The sequence below is a fragment of the Marmota flaviventris genome, chromosome 10 (genome assembly GCF_047511675.1).
Source record: "Marmota flaviventris isolate mMarFla1 chromosome 10, mMarFla1.hap1, whole genome shotgun sequence".
Lineage (NCBI taxonomy): Eukaryota > Metazoa > Chordata > Mammalia > Rodentia > Sciuridae > Marmota > Marmota flaviventris.
In genome coordinates, this window is record NC_092507.1 from 51,686,116 (window position 1) to 51,706,040 (window position 19,925).

The 19,925-nt window shown below is 36.2% G+C and overlaps 1 protein-coding gene across 3 annotated transcripts in view; it reads left to right on the top strand.

Annotated features, from left to right (window-relative positions):
* Nucleotides 1-242: 242 nt before the first annotated feature.
* Alg6 (ALG6 alpha-1,3-glucosyltransferase) overlaps nucleotides 243-19,925 on the top strand; it is a 94,375-nt gene continuing 74,692 nt past the window's right edge. For 2 of the 3 annotated variants that reach the window (XR_011708853.1, XM_071617908.1), the window contains exons 1-5: nucleotides 243-325; nucleotides 2,947-3,206; nucleotides 9,863-9,947; nucleotides 17,550-17,639; nucleotides 18,810-18,898. Coding sequence is in view for 2 of the 3 variants with exons in the window: in XM_071617908.1 (XP_071474009.1) it covers nucleotides 3,125-3,206; nucleotides 9,863-9,947; nucleotides 17,550-17,639; nucleotides 18,810-18,898 (346 nt within the window). In the remaining variant the exon portion in view is untranslated. Of the gene's footprint in view, nucleotides 326-2,177; nucleotides 3,207-9,862; nucleotides 9,948-17,549; nucleotides 17,640-18,809; nucleotides 18,899-19,925 lie in introns of those variants that run through there. The other variant, XM_071617909.1, reaches the window with a different exon arrangement.

Below are 19,925 nucleotides of genomic sequence, written 5' to 3' on the forward strand. Positions count from 1 at the left end.
GAATTTGTGGGCTAAGCAGCCGCTCAGGCCTTGGCCATGATCCCAGGAAAGAAGAGCAAGGGGCTTTCCACCTGCCCCTGGCCTAACCCGGGTGGCCAGCCCTCTCGGGTTCCAGCGTCAGGTGCCCGGCTTCCCATGCGGGCCGCGTCCTCCGGGCACTCAGGGTACAGACCCGCCCCACCCCGCCCCTACGCTCGACGGGCTCGCTCCCGCACCGGGCGCGCGGGCGGCGCGTGGGCGCGCGGAGGTAGAGATTGGGAGCGAGCGCGCAGGCGCTTTCCGGAGGTCCCCTGCGGGCGCGAATCCCAGCGTCCGGCCGCCGCGGGTAAGAGCGCGATTCCGGGGTGCTGGCCCCCGAGCCAGCGTGGGTGGTTGTCGGGCATTCGCGCCGCGCCAACAGCCGGGGCGGAGCTGGTGACTCGGCTGTCATCTCCAATCCACTCCCAGGGACGCGACGCGAGGCCTCTCCAGCCCAGCTTGCACGGTCGCTCGGGGGTCGGGTGAGGAGAGGTGGTGATGGTGGTGCCACGACCTGGCCGTAGCTATCCTGGCGATCTTGTTCCTGCAGTCCCGGAGTGTCTAGCCTGCTGCAGAAAGGGAGGAGAAATGTCCTGAGGGGTCCCAGCTGCCAGATGTGCTCACCAGGGGTAGCTGCATTTCCTGGAAGCTGTGGCCACGGCGGTGGTGGCGGGGGCGGGGAGGGTCTTCCACACCGAAAAGAACACGTTCAGCCCTGGATGTGGAAGGCGCACTTGTCGGGATGCACTCGCAGGGCAAAGCGGGACGGGAACCTCCTTTGCCACCTACGTGACAACTTTGTGGTGTGTGGATGACTTAGAAAGTCACTGTACTTTCCTTTACAGGTTGGAAAAGTTGTAAAGAAACCTTTTTACATTTAAGGGGAAGAGAGCAGTTAAGTCTGAGTATCTTTACACAAGGACTTAGTAAAATTAGATATAAAATTAGATACTTTCCTGTCCCGCTTTCCTCTGTGTTTTTGGTTCTCCCCTCCCCCTCCAGTCTTCTCCATTCAGTAAATACTTCGCGGTTTCCTGCTTTCTGCCCACATTGTTTTAAATGCGGGGCAACAGCAATCTTAAAGACAAAGAGGATCCCTGCTCACATGCTGCTTACATTCTAGTTGATAAGTAAATGCCACTTCCTTTAATACTTTTTTATTGGAATATAATGTACATACAGAACAACACTGGACACAAATTATAAGTTGTTATTTGTTGGCTTATTACAAAGTAAAAACATCTTTTTAAAAATATATTTTTAATTGTAGACGGGGACACAATACCTTTCTTTTATTTGTTTATTTTTATGCGGTGCGGGGGATCGAATCCAGTGCCTCACGCAAGCGCTCAACCACTGAGTGACGACAACCTTGTCCCAGTAAAAACGTCTTTTAACCGTCACTCAACTCATCACTCAACTCAAGAAGCAGATCTCCCAGGAAACACAAGATCTCCCAGGAAATCCCTGCCATTTACCATCCCTTCTTTCCTTCCCATTGGTGTCCTCTTTTTCTAACACCATACATCAGTTATGCCTGTATAGGAGTCTTTAGCAAGTTGAACTATATGATATATTCTTTAGTGTCCAGCTTCTTTTACTCAAAATTTTGTGTATGTAATTTTTTAATATTGTTTGAAAATACAGCTTCTGATGGTGAAAGAAATTGTGAAGAAAATTAAAGAAGGTAGTGGTACAGTCATTAAGAGGAGAAAATTTTAGTAGGGTGGGGAGAGAGTGATCTTTTCTAAGGGATGACTTGAAGTATAACATGAATGACAAAAAATTATCCAGGGAGTTGAATTGAGAGAATTCCAAGTGCAGGGACAGAGGGAGGCTTGCATGAACTCAACAGGTTCTAGGATGGGAGGAAAGACCTTGTGGCAAAGTGCAAGGAGATGAAATTGGAGAGGCAGGCAGGGGTCATATTTTAGAGGGTCTTATGGCTGGATATTGGATTTTAAGTATAGTAGATATAAGAAAGATTTTTTTTTTGTTCCAGGGATTGAACTCAGGTGCTTTACCACTGAGCCACATCCCCAGCCCCCCCCCCCCCCTTTTTTTAAAATTATTTAGATAGTCACTAGGTTGCTGAGGGCCTTTTAATTTGCTGAGGCTGGCCTCAAACTTACCATCTTCCTGCCTCAGCTTCCTAAATGCTGGGATTATAGGTGAGTACCACCATGCCTTGTGAAAGAGGAAAATGTCAGTTTGCTTTTTACTTTTTGTTTTCACTGCTGGGGATCACTCAGGGCCTTGTGTCTGCTAGGCAGGTGTACTCTCCTGAACTTTATCCCCAGCCTTAATTTTACTTTTCAATGACTAGCCTAAAAGGAGGGAGTGATGGAGAAACATGTGTTTAATTGAATTTATTGCTTTTATATTTTCTCTTTAAGTTTTGGGCTATTCTTATTGATTTCTTTGCAAAGTTTCATTTCTCTAAGATGAAAATTTGGTGTGATTAGTGTACATATATTTTTGAAGAGAATAATTAAAAACTAAACTTCAGAAATTACTTTATGGAAGACTTCCAAAGCAAATACAAGGACAAAATTCCTCCTTTTTTTCTGTACCAAAGATAAAACATTCTGTCTTTGTGGTCTTAAATTCACACGTAGGTAAACATGCTTTAGATAGAACTGACTCTGCCACTATCTATGTCTCTTGTCATTTTCCTTCTCAGAAATGTTCCTTTGTAAGAACAAACCTCTACTATATCTTCAGACATATTTTACAGGGGGAGAGCTACCTTTTGAGGTACACTTCCCAATTACAGGACTAAGGAAGAAAGAATAGCAAACTACTTCCTTCTCTTTGTACCTAGTCTAGCCCTCTCCCCTGGATTCTCCATATTTCTAGTTGGTTTAATAGGTTCTTTGTTAAGGTACCGTGCTAAGCTAAAACTCTTTATTTCCTCCTCTCCCACAGGCTACTTCACAGACATTATCAATTTCTGACTGTTTGGAAGTGAAGCACCACTTAAAATTGCTCCAACTCCTGATTCCAAAGAAGTGGTAACTTTTTCTGATCAAGAAAATAAGTGACTGACTCTGTATTATAAATATTCTGGAACTGGTTCTGTTTTCCTCCCTGAATTTGGAGAACTATGGAACAGTGGTCCTGGATGACAGTAGTAGTCTTAATAGGACTAACAGTACGATGGACAGTTTCTCTTAATTCTTATTCAGGTAATACATTTTTACATTTTCAAAGACAGGTAAATATTCTTCTGAGTAGATTTTTTGTTTTTGTTTTTATTTTTTTTGGTAAGTTTACTGAGGAAGCTCTCTCAGAAGCTTTCTGAGAAGAATTTGAAACTTTATTGGTGTGGACAATAAAATACATTTAAACGTCTGATTATAATAAAAAGAAACTGTACAAGAGTTAAGTGCATTTTTTGTGTGTAGTTTGTAGTTAATATTCTGTATATATTCATAAACTCAATATTATTGTTTTGGTTGGTACACCAAACCACATACCTAGCCCTGTTTCATGATTCTTAATCCTATAAATTAGACATTAGTGACTTGTTTTATACAATTAATATTTGTTCAGTTTTGCCCTCATGTGTATCATTTTCTGTTCCCCCTTTTTTCTTACCCTTTATGTCTTCCTAAGTACATCTTTGGGAGTTTTTTTTTTTTTTTTAAGTGAGTGTGTTTTGGGGACAAAGAGTTTCTGTCTGAAAATATCTCTATTTTGCTTTCAGTCTTAAAAGTTTTGCTGGGCATGGAATTGTGTCAGCAATTACTTTAGTGTTTTGAAAATCTTATTTAGACTCTGTTGTTGATGAAATTTTTGTTGTTTCTAGACTCTGAAGACTTATGTTCAGCCATATGTTAAAATTTTATATGAATATATGAATTATATGAATGTTTACATTTATTATATTACATTATTTATTTAATGTTATCTAAGATTTTTACTGAAGGTGCTTTCTGGACACTAGTCTGCTATGCTGCTGGAAACAGAAGTCTCATCTGTATTGTTTTTATTTTTATTTTGTAGTATGGGGGATTGAATCCAGGCCTTGCAAATGCTAGGCAAGTACTCCACCACTGAGCTATATGTCATCAGCCTTCTTTTCTGTATTGAAAGTTCCTCAGCCAAGTACCTATAGTGCAAGAAGAAAACAATTTAGCTACTTACCACCTCCAAATAGAAGGGGTAATGATTAAAAGAGGCGGAAAAGAAACTTTGAGATAGAAGTAGAGCTTGTGAGGTTATTATTCTGGAAGCTGAGAGACCTAAGAATTTTAAGAAATGACAGACTAACAGCGTCAAGTTGTGGACATGTCAAGTAGGGGGGGCCATTAAAACTAGATAAGGACCATGTGAGCCTCCTGGTTGCCAGACTGTAATGAATTGAGGACTGATGGTTGTTAAAAATGGAACATCGAAACTTTCAGAAAAGTTTGTTAGTGAATAGAATGAAGGAGGTCATTTTGTAGCTGAACTGGGAGAAGAAGGGCTGAGGAAAAGCCCAACTGATAATTGTTATTATATAAAATATGTAATTCTATTACTTTTGTTTTCACTCCATAATTGGCCTGTTGGAAAGTCATCCTGTTTTCTGACTCAGCACTGCATTATTCTTGAACATGATGATTCATTTTTAATCCTATGTCTCTCTTATGATTTTCCTTTCATCTTCTGATTTTGACATGTATCTTTAATTTTTTTATTGTTCATTTTTCTTTTTTTAAATAAAAAAAATTTTTTTTGAGGTACCAGGGATTGAACTCAGGGGCACTTGACCACTGAGCCACATCCCCAGCCCTATTTTCTATTTTATTTAGAGACAGATTCTTACCGAATTGCTTAGCACCTCACTAAATTGCTGAGGCTGGCTTTGAACTTGTGATCCTCCTGTCTCAGCCTCCTCTCAGCTGCTGGTATTACAGGTGTGTGCCACCACACCTGGCATTAAATGAAAATTTTAACTGATAATTTGTTTGAAGTGTTTATGTTGATGTGGAGTTAAATAGAATTAAAATTAGAGTATAGGAAAAAATAATACAAATTTTAAAATCACCGTATTTCATTGTTGCTGGTATGTATAATCAAATGCTCAATGGACATTCTGTTCCTGTGGCTTCCATATAATAATTAATCTCACATCTCTCATGAAGTCTTAAGTTTTATTCAGTTATATTTACCATCTGGAAAACAGGACTCTGCTGCTTATTTTAAACCTTGTTCTTGAATTGTACCTCAGAAAGTCAACAGAATGAGATTACATTTAGGTTACTGTTTAGGACAAATGCATTGTTGCACATTAGTGGAGTATTTGTAGACAGCTATTCTATATTTTTATCATTTTTCAGATAAGGAAGATAAAAAATGCAGAACATTAAGATAAATGGTGTTCTGATCCAGTTCTCCAACCCCATTACAAAGAATATGACCTGTTCACCATTTGCATGTGAAAAACTGCTGTGCCATAGAAGCTGGGAGACTTAACACATAACAGCTGTGATGCTGCTGAGGGATTCCCCCCACCCCCACTTGTTAGTTAAAATACTTTTCTGTTATAATTTGTTTTTTAGTTTCCATTTGTTTCACATTCTTTTAAGGTTCTAATTAGGAAGCACTAGTGTAAGAGAAAAGTATCATTCCTTTTTACCATTCTAGGTTTTCTGTTGGGGTCCCCAAACAAAAGAGAGATTAGCAAGAGAAAAACATACAGATTTATTCAGTAGGACAGACCAACAGCGACATGGGAGCCTTCACAAGGAAATGAAGACCTGAAGAAACAACTAAACCTGAGCATTTTTGTACTAGGTTGGATGAAGAACAGAAACATGATAGGACAAAAGGAATATGAGCTCAGAGTGGTAAACTGGGAGAAACTTGGCAAAGCTGATCATTTTTTTCCTGGTTGTCCTTCCATCTTTGGAGACAAGGATGCCCCTTTCCTCTGGTTATAGGAGGACATTTGTCACATCAGGGTTTTATGGCCTGCTTCAGGGGAAGGTCAGAGAGTCCTTCTTGTACCTTCTATTTCTCAAATTCCTTCAACTTAAAATATGCAGAATGCCAAGGTGCCATATTTTGGGTAGCACATCCAGAACCCCGTCATACTCAAGTGAGAAACTCTGGTTAGCTTGCTTACTGTGAATGCATCCTTCTTCCTTTGGAAACATGCATATAATTTATGTAAACTACTAATATATATTAATTTAATGTTTTCTAAAATGCATACCTCTTACATTATTGGAGTTGATTATGTAATTTTCACACACCTGAAATATTGAATAAATATTGCTTGTTGCTTTTAAATAATCTATGGGGAGTAGACAAATTCTGATTTTAATATTAAGTATTATAGTTTATAGAAATTTCATAATTGTTCTATACTTGATTTAAAGTGTTACCATTGTCTTTAGAGAAAATAACACTTGAACTGAAAAGGGTTATCTTATTTTAATAATCTTTTTATTCCAAAGTTGTGTTGACTGCTTAGGAGAAGAAGGTCATACAGAATCAATCATTGTTGAAGTGTGACTGTGTTCTATTCAATTCGTCAGTTTCTTTGAACTTAACACTTAATCACGGCTATTTATAAGGACTCATAAGTTGAGTTACATATAAACAAGATTTTATTACCGAAAAATTTTAGCCAAATCTCCTTTTCTTAGAATGTAAAAAATTTCAATGTAAAGTATGTGTTAACAAAGAAACTACCTGTGCTGTAGATTCAAACATAATTCTGAATAGTTCTGCAATTAATAAAATGAACATTTAAGTGGTACTTTAAGCCAATTTTCCTGTGAATGAGACAAAATTGAAGTTCTGTACATATACATCAGTGTGTTTTCTTAGGTAATTCTGAATCTTATGTAAATGAATTTGTAGGATTAATCACTGTGGAAGGAATCCTTTTTGCCCTTCCCAAGTGCAGCTCCCATAGGTACAGTTGGGTTGTCCTTCTAGGTTGCTTTAAGGGCACTTTAGCAGTTTTAAAAACTTAAGTACTAATTTCATAGCCAGTGTCAGCTGAATTTATTGAAGTAGGTCAGACTCTGGATAAAAACTTGTTTCCCAACCCTAAAGAGAGTCATTATCCATTCTTCTATTTGTGAGAGATTGGTAATAAATTCTTCCACATTGACCACAAGTCTAGAGCAATTTCAGAAAATCTAGATAGTTGGATTTTTTGAGGTATAGGAAATTACTTAAAATCCTCTCTGACTTTTATTATCCCAGTGGTCCAAACCCAAACAAAAACAAAACAAAAAATAAAAACCCCAACTCTCTTCCTCCTCCAAAGTAAGCCATATTTGTTGGTTATATTCATTGAAATAGAAACACTTTCATATAAAAATGTACATGTAGGGGCTGGGGTGGTGGCTCAGTGGTAGAGCGCTTGCCTAGCATGCAAGAGGCACTGGGTTTAATTCTTAGCACCACATATAAATAATAAAATAAAGGTCCATTGACAACTAAAAAAAAAAAAAAGTACATGTAAATAATGCAGCAAATTAATTGGGAGAATTCTTTTCCTTTTTGTTTTCCCCCTGTGCTGGGGATTGAAGGCAGGGCCTTACACATATGAGGCAAGAGCTCGACCACTGAGGTACATACCCAGCCCTTTTTGAATTTTATTTTGAGGCAGAACTCATTAGATTGCCCAGGCTGGCCTGGGACCTGTGATCCTTTTGCTTCAATCTCCTGAGTAGCTTGGGTTATATGCATGTGCCACCATACCCAGCTTTTTCTTTTTTTAAAAATTTTGTTTTATGTTATTCTCTCTTTGTTCAGTTGAATTAAGCAAGTTTCTAATGTATCTCTAGCAATCTGCTTCCTATGAACTCTATAAAGTAAATTTCTCTGTCTATGGGAACTAAAATTCTTATTTGGGTAGTGATTAGGAAATGGTGTTAGTCATATGATGAAACGTGATACTGAAAGGATAAGTACTAAGATGAAGTCAATAATTAATGACCAATATGTTTTTAATTTATGAGAGAAGCTTCATGGAGGATTTAGGATTCAAGGTGATTCTTTTCTTTTCTTTCTTCCTTTCCTTTCTCCTCCCAGTGCTAGGGACTGACCCTGGGGTCTCATATCTGCAAGGCAAGCCCTCTGCCCCTGAGCTACACTTTCAGCCCCTTGAGGTGGTTCTTGAAGGTTGGATATGAATTGATAGAAGAGGTAAATGGAAAAAAGTATAAGCAGCATGAACAGAGAGAGGCTTAGACTTTCAAAGTGCCAGGCAGTAATTTAAAGATGTTTTGGGGCAAGAACCAATATTTGGGCATTGTGTTCAAGCACCCTTGGCATAATTCATTGATCTGCCATCACAAATTAACATTGCACATCTAGCAAGTGTAAAAATCAAATTCAAGTTTCATGAACTCAAAATCCTGGCTATGTCACACTAATTATACCAGCTTGCTTGCCATTAGCATTCATGAAGAATCTGTTAGGTGCCATTGGTAGAGTCTACTAGGTGTTATTATATCTTGAGGCTACAAATGAATAAGATATGGTTCATCCTGAGCGAGTGGTGTGTGTGTGTGTGTGTGTGTGTATGGGTATGGGTATACATGGGTGGGTGATTTCTTGTGTTGAATGATTGAGTCAATGTGTATATGCTATGGAGTTGTTAATCTATTTTTCCCTTAATTATTTCACAGTGGGACTATCTCCCTGGATGTAGATTCTAACATTTAAAGAATATTGGTATAATAACAAACATTTAATGAAAATAGTTTACTTAATTGTGGTGTTACAAAGCTGGAGAAAATCTGAGTTGGATTTTAGTGGGCAGTGGTATGTCTTTATTCAACTGATTAATGAGTACATTTGACTGCATGTGTCTTCCACCATACTTGCTGTCTTAAAAACCTGTGAATCTATTGTACCTCTTTGAGCTTTCTCAGTTTTGTAGTCAGCTGCTAGTTAAAGAGTGAGTGGGTGTTTACCGTTTACTAAAAGAAAATACCTTTGTGTCACTTAAAGGTAATAACCTACTTAAACAAGTTGTAAGGCATTACAGAGTAGGAGGTAATAACATGGGCTATGGAGCCTTTCAGGCTGGGTTCAGATCTAGACTCTGCTTCTTACTGAGTGACCATTGCCTCTGCTTTTTTAGCTTTAAAATGGGAATGATAATAATTATAATACTTATTGGGATGGAGGTATAGCTCAGAGGTACATTGCTTGCCTAGCATGTGATTCCCAGCCCTGCAAAACAAAACAAAAATGTCTAGCATTATCAAATGTTAGTTATTAAAGGTCCATTATCCCTTATTTACAATTATGAGGAAAAAGTTATAAACTGAAAGTTTTTACATAACTCATTTGGTAGGAAAGCCTACCAAAGTGACTAATTTTTTTCATATATACTCTATTTTTAGTTATATATTTGACCTTTAATTATTTATAGTTTGTACAAAAACATAAAAAAACAGATGTTTGTTATTATAATTTTTATGATACTCATTGGACAGTATACTTGACATTCTTTCTCATGAAGTAAAAATAAACTTGGGTACCTTATTTTTAATTGAGTAATATTAACAGTAGCTTATACTGATTGACTGTTTCCTGCCAGGCACTGTTGGGTAGTTTAGGTCTGCTATCTTACTTGTTCTAGTACTCCCCGAGGCAGGCTCTGTTGATCCTGTTTTGAATGTGCACAAGCTTAGGGAGGCTGAATCACGGTATGTTAGCATGCCAGGATTCAGACCTTATCTCTCTGACTTTTTTTTTTGAATTCCTGACTTCTTTCCCTAACTTATACTCTCTCTGTAATTTAGAAAATCTTTCAAAGGGAAAAACAATCACTGATATACTAAAGTAGATTGTTGTTTTCTATTTTTACCTTTTATCTTAGGTGCTGGAAAACCCCCTATGTTTGGTGATTATGAAGCTCAGAGACACTGGCAAGAAATTACTTTTAATTTACCGATAAAACAATGGTATGGATAATTTTAATTTGATTTTGTTATTTTAATCATGTGACATAGAGTTTTTGAAGATATTTAACAGCCGAACGCGCTAACCGATTGCGCCACAGAGACGCAGCCAATTTGAAGATATTTAAAAGGAAAACACTGTTTTCTTTATCTTGAGCGTCATCATCTCCTGCATACTGATGGTGTTTTTGTCTCATATATTGCCTTGTGTATTGTAGTCCCATCTCTGAAACTATGTAATCCTCATAGTTAACCATATGTATATTTAGTCAGTGGGATATGCTACTGAGCCAGAACTGTGATGGTAGAATACTATATGTCTCAGAAAATCTTCTGGACATAAATTACAGAAATACTCATGTCCTGTTCCCTCATCTGCTACTGTTCTTACTAAATATCACTTTGATTTAAGTTATAGGTAAAAACAGAATGTCTTGGTAATAGCAGATGGCTAAATTTGTGAAGCTGAAAAGGGGACAAAGGGAAGAAGCCTGTTATAATAAGACTTGTTTTCAACTCTGAAAAATTTACGTGTGTCCCTTTGGTTCATCTTTGAATACCCTGCATCTAGTATAGGCTGTGGCACTTTGCAGCTGTTCAGTAAATATTTGTTGAAGAAATAAGTGTTTGTATGTTCGTTTTCATGTGGTTCCATTTTTGTAGCTTTCTCTGGTGTTGTGAAGGAGGATGTCAGCTCTATCCTTCATGGGTTTCATGGTATAGAATATATGTATATACAGCACTCAGAGAATATTGCAGAAATTTTTATTAGTTTTTGTTATTCTCAATCACTGTAACCGTGGTGATCAACCTTAACTTTATATACAAGTCTACCTGGAAGTTCAGTGTGTCTGCTGGCAATGTTAGAGGTGTACAGGAGCCGTGAGAAGTATAGATGCTGGAGTCAGACTGCCTGGGTTCAGACCCTGGCTTTTCTGTTTATTTGCTCTGTGACCTTTGGCAAATTATTTAATCTTCTCTTTCATTTTTCACTTGTAGACTGGAAATAATAGACTGCATAGTTCGTTGGATTTTTGTGGGAATTGAATAAAATAATAAAATAAAGAACTGAGACCAGTACCTGACGTATAATGTCCTTTCAATATGTTGGTTGCCCTTACGGCTTCATAAAAATTTGTACCATGTCATTTTTATTGAACATATTTCAGTAGCAATTGATGTTATTACTTATTGATTTACGGGATAGCTTGTTTGTTAAAATGTTCATAACATTCTTTCTGTTGACTCCTTTGGTCACTGCTTTTATCTAATTCCTTTACCAGAGAGTTGTATGCAACTCAGTTGAACTTTCTATTAATAGTCTGGCTATACCCTAGTCAGATTTTGGATTATTGCAAACAGAGGCCAGCTAAATATTTGGCATTATTGTTAATTGTTCTAGTTTGAGCATCTTTCAGATCTTGACATTTAATTAACAAGTGTCACTGTTTAGATTACTAGTGAATTCTTAATGTTGCTTTCTTGCTTGATTGGTAGAATGAGATAATATTTATTGACAAATCAGAGCCCTGCTTTTGAGCTGTGTAATTGTTTTGTAAATTTTACATGGATAATTTATTCTTGGCTATTCTTTGATAAGTAGTTCTCAAAGATTTTGTTATGAAATTCAATGTAATATTTAGTATTGAAAGATGAGAGAAAAGGGAAAATTTGCAGCTTTCAGCATAATGTTAGGGGGAAACATTGATATCAGGAGTGAAAATATAATCTTAACCATGTAGGGTAGATGGATCATTCTAATGCTGATCTACCTCAGTTTTTCAAACAATCTTTGGATAACATAATTAAGAGTTGAAAATATGTACAATAGTCATCGATCATCCATGGAGGATACTTCAAAGACCCTCAGTGTATGTCTGAAACCACAAATATTACTGAACCCTGTATATACTTTGTTTTTTTCCCTGTATACACATTTATTCATATTCAGTTGCTATAATGATATGTTGGAGGCTTGATACTTTATAAGGAAAAGAAGCTTGTTTAGCTCACAGTTCTGAAGGCCCAAGGGCATAAGGCTGGTATCTGCTCAGCTCAAGTGAGGGTTTCATGGTAGATGGTATCACAGTGGTGGGAACATGTGCAGAAGTGATCACAGTAAGCCATATCAGGCAGTATGCCGGAGAGAGACTCAGGTCAGGCTTACTCTTTTATAACAACTCACTTTCATGAGAATAACCAACACAGTATGACATATCATTATCAATCCCTTCTGAGGGCAGTGTCCTTGGTGACCTGGTTACCTCCCACTAAAAGATCACTATTTAATACTGCCACAGTGAGGACCAAGCTTTCTGCACATGAAACTTGTGGACAAATCACATCTAAACCATAGCAACGTACGTATTATAATAGTGTAGATTAGGAACAGTAAGAAAGTATCATTAACTACTAATAAATTGGAACAATTATAATAATATACTGAATAAAATTGCCAGCATCACTCTTCTTATGCTTTAGGGCCATTATTAAGTAAAATAAGGGTTACCTGAATACAAGCATTACAGTACTATGACAGTTGATCTGCTAATCAAGATGGCTACTGATTGATAGGTAGGTAACTTATACCATGTGAATGTATGCTGGACAAAGGGTTGATTCATCTTTTGGACAGACTAGTGTGGGAAGATGTGATATTTTATTATATTTTTCAGAATGGCATGCACTTCAGAACTTAGGAATTATTTATTTCTGAAATTTTCCACTTAATACTTTTGGGCCCCAATTGACTGAGGATAACTGAAACCATAGAAAGCAAAACTGAAGATAAGGGGGGACTATTGCATACATTTTCATTATTAAAATATAAGAAATGTATAATTCACAGCATATTTACATGATCAGGTTTTGATTATGGTCTGGGAGTCTTTGAAAAATTATGAGGGCTAGGGATTTAGTTCAGTGGTAGAGCACTTGCCTAGCATGCACAGGTCTCTGGGTTTGATCCCCAACGTATCAACAACAAAACACGAAAAGCCTAAAATAACCTGGGAGCTAAATTTCATGGTGAAGTGAGTGTTTTTGAAGTAATTAATAGAAAATAAGAATATGTTGGCTACTTGGGAGGCTAAGGCAGGAGGATGGCTTGAGCCCAGGAGTTCCAGGCCAGCCTGGGCAAACATAGGGCGATCCTATCTCAAAAAGAAGAAAATTTGTGAGCTTAATCAATAATACAATTATCTGAAGGACTTTGCAGGGCTGATAAAAGTGGCTTAATGATGCTAATCAAAGATTCAGGTTTCTTTTATCTTCTTTGCCATTCTTCTATACTGGCTTTTTATTCTGAGGCCTTTTACCTTATAGTCATTAGATGACTCTCTGGGCTTCAAGCATTGTGATTTTATAAAGTCATGTTAAAAGCCGGAAATAGTAATAGCTTTCTTCTTTCTACCTCTTTTTGTCAAGGGGCAAAATCTTTCCCACCTTTGAAAAATAATCATTAGCAAAAAGAACTGCCTGGTCCAATGCAGGTGTGGTGTCATACCTGGGACTGGCAGGTATGAGCTGAGCTTGTCACTTTCTAAACAAAACTATTAAATCAGGAGGATTGGTGGGAATGGTGGTTTATAAAGTGAGGAAGCTGAAAGATTCTCAATGTCTCTTGGTAGAGAAATGATTAGAATAACGTGTACTTCCCTCGTGCATGTGTTTTTTTCTAGGTAAGACTCCTAGAAGTGGAATCTCTATTGTAGACAGTTTCAGTGGGTACTAACACCAGTGTCTCCACATACTATACCAACCCTTAATGATACTATACTTAAAATTTGTATTTCCTTGAGTACTTATGACATTGAGCATCCTGAAATAAATTCATTGATCATATTTCCTCTCAAAATTGCTTGTTCATATCTTTTCCTTATGTCTCTAGTGGATTAATTATCTTGTTTTTTTGGTAATGATTTTTAAAAATAAACAGTTATTTAAATTTTTAATACTGTATAACTAATGACCACAAATAGGAATTACTTAAACATACATTTATTATCACAAAAATTTTTTAATGTCAGAAGTCTGGGCATAACTTATTGTGATAATTCTGCTCAGGGCCTCAGAAAGTTTCAGTCCAGGTTTCCATTGAGCTCAAGATGTATTAGAGGATTCACTGGGGAAAGATGCACTCCCATGTTCCCTCGGGTTGTTGGCAGAATTAACTTCTGCAAACCCAAGGGCTTCAGTTTCTGATTGGAAGCCACCCTTAGCTTCTGGAATCCACTTGCAATTTCTTGCCACGTGCCTTCTCCAATATGCTGCTTACTAAATCATGGCAGCTTGCTTCTTCAAAGTCAGTGAGAGGGTCTGTCTAGCATATCTGCTAGCGAGATAGAATTTTACATAGACATAAACACAAAAGTGACATTCTATCCCATTTGCCATATTCTATGGGTTAGAAGCAAGTCACAGTTCTTGCTCACACTCAAGGGGAGGGGATCAACACATTCAAGGGTTTAACATTAGAAAATGGGGCTCAAGGGGATGCCTTGAAATCTGTCTGCTACCATAGTGTTCTGCAGTTTAATCCTTTTTTCCTATGTGTGTATGAGTGTATAGAATAAAAATCTTCCTATCTGCTCTTTTAATTTTTCTTGTGGTTTCTTTTGTTGTGTAAAATTAATTTTAAAAATTTTCCATGTATAGAAGTTCTTTGAGCAATTCTTAAAACTTTCCTGAAACTGAAACTTTCAAATTAAGATTTTTTTGAAGCAAAAATATTCATAATGACTCTGGGTTGTTAGGAAAAATTACATCTTGAAGTTAATGATAACATTTCTTTTTTTCACCACTGAGCTGTCTCCAGCCTTTTTTTTTTTGTTTGTTTCTTCTTTTTAAAATTTTAGACAGGGTCTCATCAAGTTGTGGAGGCTGGACTCAAACTTGTGATCCTCCTGCTTCAACCTCCTGAGTGTAGGGGTTAAAGGCATGTACCACTGTCCCCAGCTTCCCGTGAATGATAACACTCTTGAATGGAATTTTACAATTTTTTTTTGTATTTAATACTGAAACATCCACTGAGATTATGTAGGAATTTAGTGGGGAATTCATTTCAGTGTTATAAATAGCATTATACAACTTTTCAGGTTTATCTGAAGTATGTAAAGCAGGAATATCAATTTATTGTTTTGTTTCTACTGGTAGATTTTAAAGTTTTACTTGAAATGCTTTTAAGCTATCTTCTTTGGTGCTTCTCTCTTATGTAGGAATGTCCATAAGAGTGGAGAACACAGTTTTTAGCCCTTTCATTCTTTTCTCCCAATCTAATCAGTGATTTTATTTACTGTATGTATGTTTACGTGCTTACAGCTTACTGTCAGGGCTGTACCTCATTTCCTTATCTCCAGTGAATCTCAAGGTTAAAGTAAATGAAAGATAGCTTTTGCCTTATAAGAGGCTGAAAACCAAATTATTGGTTGAAATGTAATTCTTGAATTTCTTGATGATTTCCCATTGCTCTATCTATACCAGTTTCATGGCTAATGGCCAGTTTTAACTATGATTAAGCACATACTTTGCATCAGGCAGTGACATAACAGCTCCTTATTTATTTATTTATTTATATTTTTTATATTGATTTTTTTAAATACATGACAGTGGAATGCATTACAATTCTTATTACACATATAGAGCACAATTTTTCATATTTTTATATATAAAGTATGTTCACGCCATTTCAAGTCTTTATACATGTACTTTGTTTTTTTTTTTTTGCATTACAGTTCTTATTACACATATATACCACAATTTTTCATATCTCTGTTTGTATATAAAGTATTTTGACACCCAATTCGAGTCTTCATACATGTACTTTGGATAATGATGTCCATTATATTCCACTGCCCTTGCTTATCCTCTACCTCCTCCCTTTTCCTCTCACCCCTCTTCCCTATCTAGAATTCATCTAATCCTCCCATGCTCTCCCTCCCTACTCCACAATGAATCAGCCTCCTTATATCAGAGAAAACATTCAGCATTTGTTTTTTTGAGATTGGCTAACTTTGCTTAGCAGTATCTTTTCCAGTGCCATCCATTTACCTGCAAATGCCATGATTTTATTCTTTTAATGCTAAGTAAAATTCCATTGTGTATATATGCCACATTTTTTTTTTTTAACCATTCATCCACTGAAGGGCATCTAGGTTGGCTCCTTAGTTTACCTATTGTGAATTATTCTGCCATAAACCTTGATGTAGCTGTGCCCCTGTAGTATGCGGTTTTTAAGTCCTTTGGGTATAGTCTGAGGAGAGGGATAGCTGGGTCATATGGTGATTCCATTCCAAGTTTTCCAAGGAATCTCCATACTTTAAGAATATTTTAAGAATACTGCTTTCCGTATTGGCTGCACCAGTTTGCAGTCTCACCAGCAATGTATGAGTGTACATTTTTCCCCACATCCTCGCCAACACTTATTGTTGTTTGTCTTCATAATAGCATAACAGCTCCTTAATTTAACTCAATGCTTCAACAACTATATGAGGCAGACATAATAAAACTATGCTAATGTGCCCCATAGTAACATGAATTTGGAAATAACACAATTGACACCAGTCTTTAGGCAACCCTTTCTAGATAAGTGAGTCCTTTGTTTGACAGGCCCAGTTTCCTAGATTCAAGCTTTCAAAAAGAATTCCAGCTAACCTGGAGATTCTGCAGGCAGGACAACTGCCACCAGCTGGTACCATAACATAGTATCCTATGCCCAGATCCCTGGGCCTTCTGTATGCCTTGATCATTTTATTAATCTATACCCCTTTCCGTACAGACCTACATTTTATGGAACTGACAAGAAGAACAGATTTCTGAATGTGAATAATAAATTATTTAATATGATCATGTTGAGTGCTAACATAAAACATTTTTTAAAATCCTGAAGTAAAAAACTGTGACATCAAGGAATTGCTACCCATTTGAAATAGGTTTATGAACAACGGTTACTTGTAGTTTTTAGAGTTTAATTTGCATTATTCTAAATTATTCCTATGACTAAGAAAACAAATTGGATAGAAGAAGTTACTTAGTTATAAAGGATATGACTAAGAGATCAATTTATATAAATTTACTTTTTATTTTTTGAGTCAGAGTAGTTATATACAGTTCCTATACATTCTGGCCAACTGGAGGAGCCAAGGAATTTATAAACATTAGACCTAGTGTTCTTCGTTAATTCACAGAATCTTGTATTCAGTAGATTCTTTTTACATGTTGATTGAAACAAAGTCTTAGTTAAAGCCTACCTTTGCATAAACCAAATATTCATGTATTCTTTGAAATTGACTTTTTACTTTTTAAAATTGTGATCCTTAAAAATATTGTTTCCCTAATTTGTTAGACTATCAGATGCAAATTCTTTTTTTCTTGCATTTTTTTTGTATATTAGTCATTGATTAAATCTACTAGTAATAAGGTAACAGTAAGTTTCAGTTTGCTTAAGATGGTCTTGGGTTGTATCTTTTGTCTAAATATTTATAAATTAACAATTACTATTTAAATTATGAAGCTTAATTTTAATGAAACTGTATGAGATATTAAACTAAGTCTGTTTCTTAACAATATATTGATGAATGGAATGGTGCCTTTTTTCTTTTTCCCTAGGTATTTTAACAGCAGTGATAACAATTTACTGTATTGGGGATTGGATTACCCACCTCTCACAGCTTATCATAGTCTCTTATGTGCATATGTGTAAGTTTTTCCTCTTTCACTCTGAATGTTTATGGCTTTAGCAAATACTGTAAGAAACACTGTGATCTGGCTTTACTGAAGAGAGGAGAAATCATTTGTAGCTACTACTATATTATGTATTTACAAATGGGTTTTAAGAAAGGTAAATATCAGGGTTTGTCCATTTCTCTAATTTCTTTGGAGGACAGGCTAGGAAGAAATGCAAAATTTTATCTTTGTTTGGAAGTAAAGATGTTACCAATTATACATGGACTACTGAGAAATATCTAAAGTGGGTTAGTTGTGCACAGAAAAGGTGTGTGTCCCCCACCTGGAGATTGAGCCTAGGACTTGGGGTGTGCTAGGCAAGAGCTCTACCACTGAGGGATATCCCCAACCCCAGAAAAGCTTTTCTTGAATGGCCCAAAGTAATGAAAAATATAGGGCTATTCTTACTAATCTGTCAAGTTAGAAACTGGAATTACTGGAGTGTTTCACTTCTGACATGGAATTAGAATTCCTTTTAAAGAAATGGAGTAGTATATAGAAGATGAGGACTTGTATTTTGGTGGAGCCCAGTCCTACTCTGTAGTAGTATTTCACCTCAGCCTTGACGTCAGCAAAACTTTGAGGAACTTCTTCACAGTATCTCCTGAACTTCTTTTCCTTGTTTTATTATTTCAATCTTAATTATTTACTACTTTGTAAAAACTATGGATTGAAAATAAGCTCATAAACGTGATAATTAATAATACTTTTTCAGTGTTAGGGTAATATAATATGATTTAAAATTTCATTTATCTTCAGTATTTGTGTTTAGTTTTATCATTGATTGACAATAATTGTTTATTATAGACAGTTGTTATAACTGAAGATTATAAAGCACAAGTATATTGTTCTTTATCAAATATGTGCTTAATATGTGGAATGACATATCAGATTGGTTTTACACTGGAACTGTAAAGGGAAAGCTTCCCGTTATACATTGCATGGTTTTGTTGCAAGATGATCAAGGCAGATGCTATTTTATAGCTTAAGTCAATTTCACATGATTAAATAAAAAGTAAAGCTTTAACATTGATGTTAGTGGACAGTTCTCAAAATAAATTCATATATCCTTAAAATAATTTCATATGTTTTTATTGCTGCAAGTGAAAAAGAAGGTACATTTATATATGCTTTGATTTGCAGGGCAAAGCTTATAAATCCAGACTGGATTGCTCTTCATACATCACGTGGATATGAGAGTCAGGCACATAAGCTCTTCATGCGTACAACAGGTAAAAGAACAACAGATATTGAATATAAAATTTGTTTTTTAAAAAATTGGGACAAACTGATAAAAAGTACTATTATTGTTCTTAATGACTTTAAAGTTGTATAATTATACATATGCATATTGTATATGTGTCCATACATATAAATATAAATATATAATACACACACACACACATATATACATACACAGATAGTATAATACCAAGTTTATATGTAAGATAAGAAAAAGAGTAGAAAGGAATAATTTTGAGTACTTTACATTTATTATTGCACTTAATTCTTTGAACTCCAAAGTGAGATAAATACTATTATTATCCTTATTTTAAGCAGAGGAAACTGAGGCATAGTTCAGTGAGGCAGATAAATAGCTATAAATTGAAGCTTCTGTTATTTAGTCTGCTGCTTTAATATCCTAATTCCAAGACCCTCTCACCTTTTTTAAAGTAAATGTCTATCATTTATTGTATTTTTGAACACTGTTGCTAAATTAATCTACTCAACTAGTTTTATTGCTCTGTGTATGTTGTTCTAGAAGCTTGAAAGTAACAAGCTTAGATTTCTTTAAAAGCTTTATGTGATGAAGATTTTAATGCTAGTCCTGCCCTTTTCCTTAATAAGTCTAAGATCAACATCTGTTATCTTTACTTTTCATGCAGTCATGGACTCTCGGGCCCAAGATAATCTATCTTACTGTTTTTCCCTCTCCCACACCTCCCTCCTTTCCCCTCCAGTGCTTTAATCCTTTCTCAACTTGATGTTCACCATATAATTATTCAACATCTGAAACAATATCTATTATTTTCAGGGAACTCAAAACCTTTAGAGACAGACTTCTCTTTTCAGAGAACCCTAATCATTAAAAATTTCCTTCTTATATTGAACTTCTACCAGTATTCCAGTTTCTATTTTCTTAGGTTAAGGAAAATCAGTCTGATCCTTCCATGTACCTAACATCCCACATTTAAAGTCACTTCTCCATGTTCAGCAGCCCTGTTATGTAGATAACCAATTTATTGAGGTCTGTGTTAT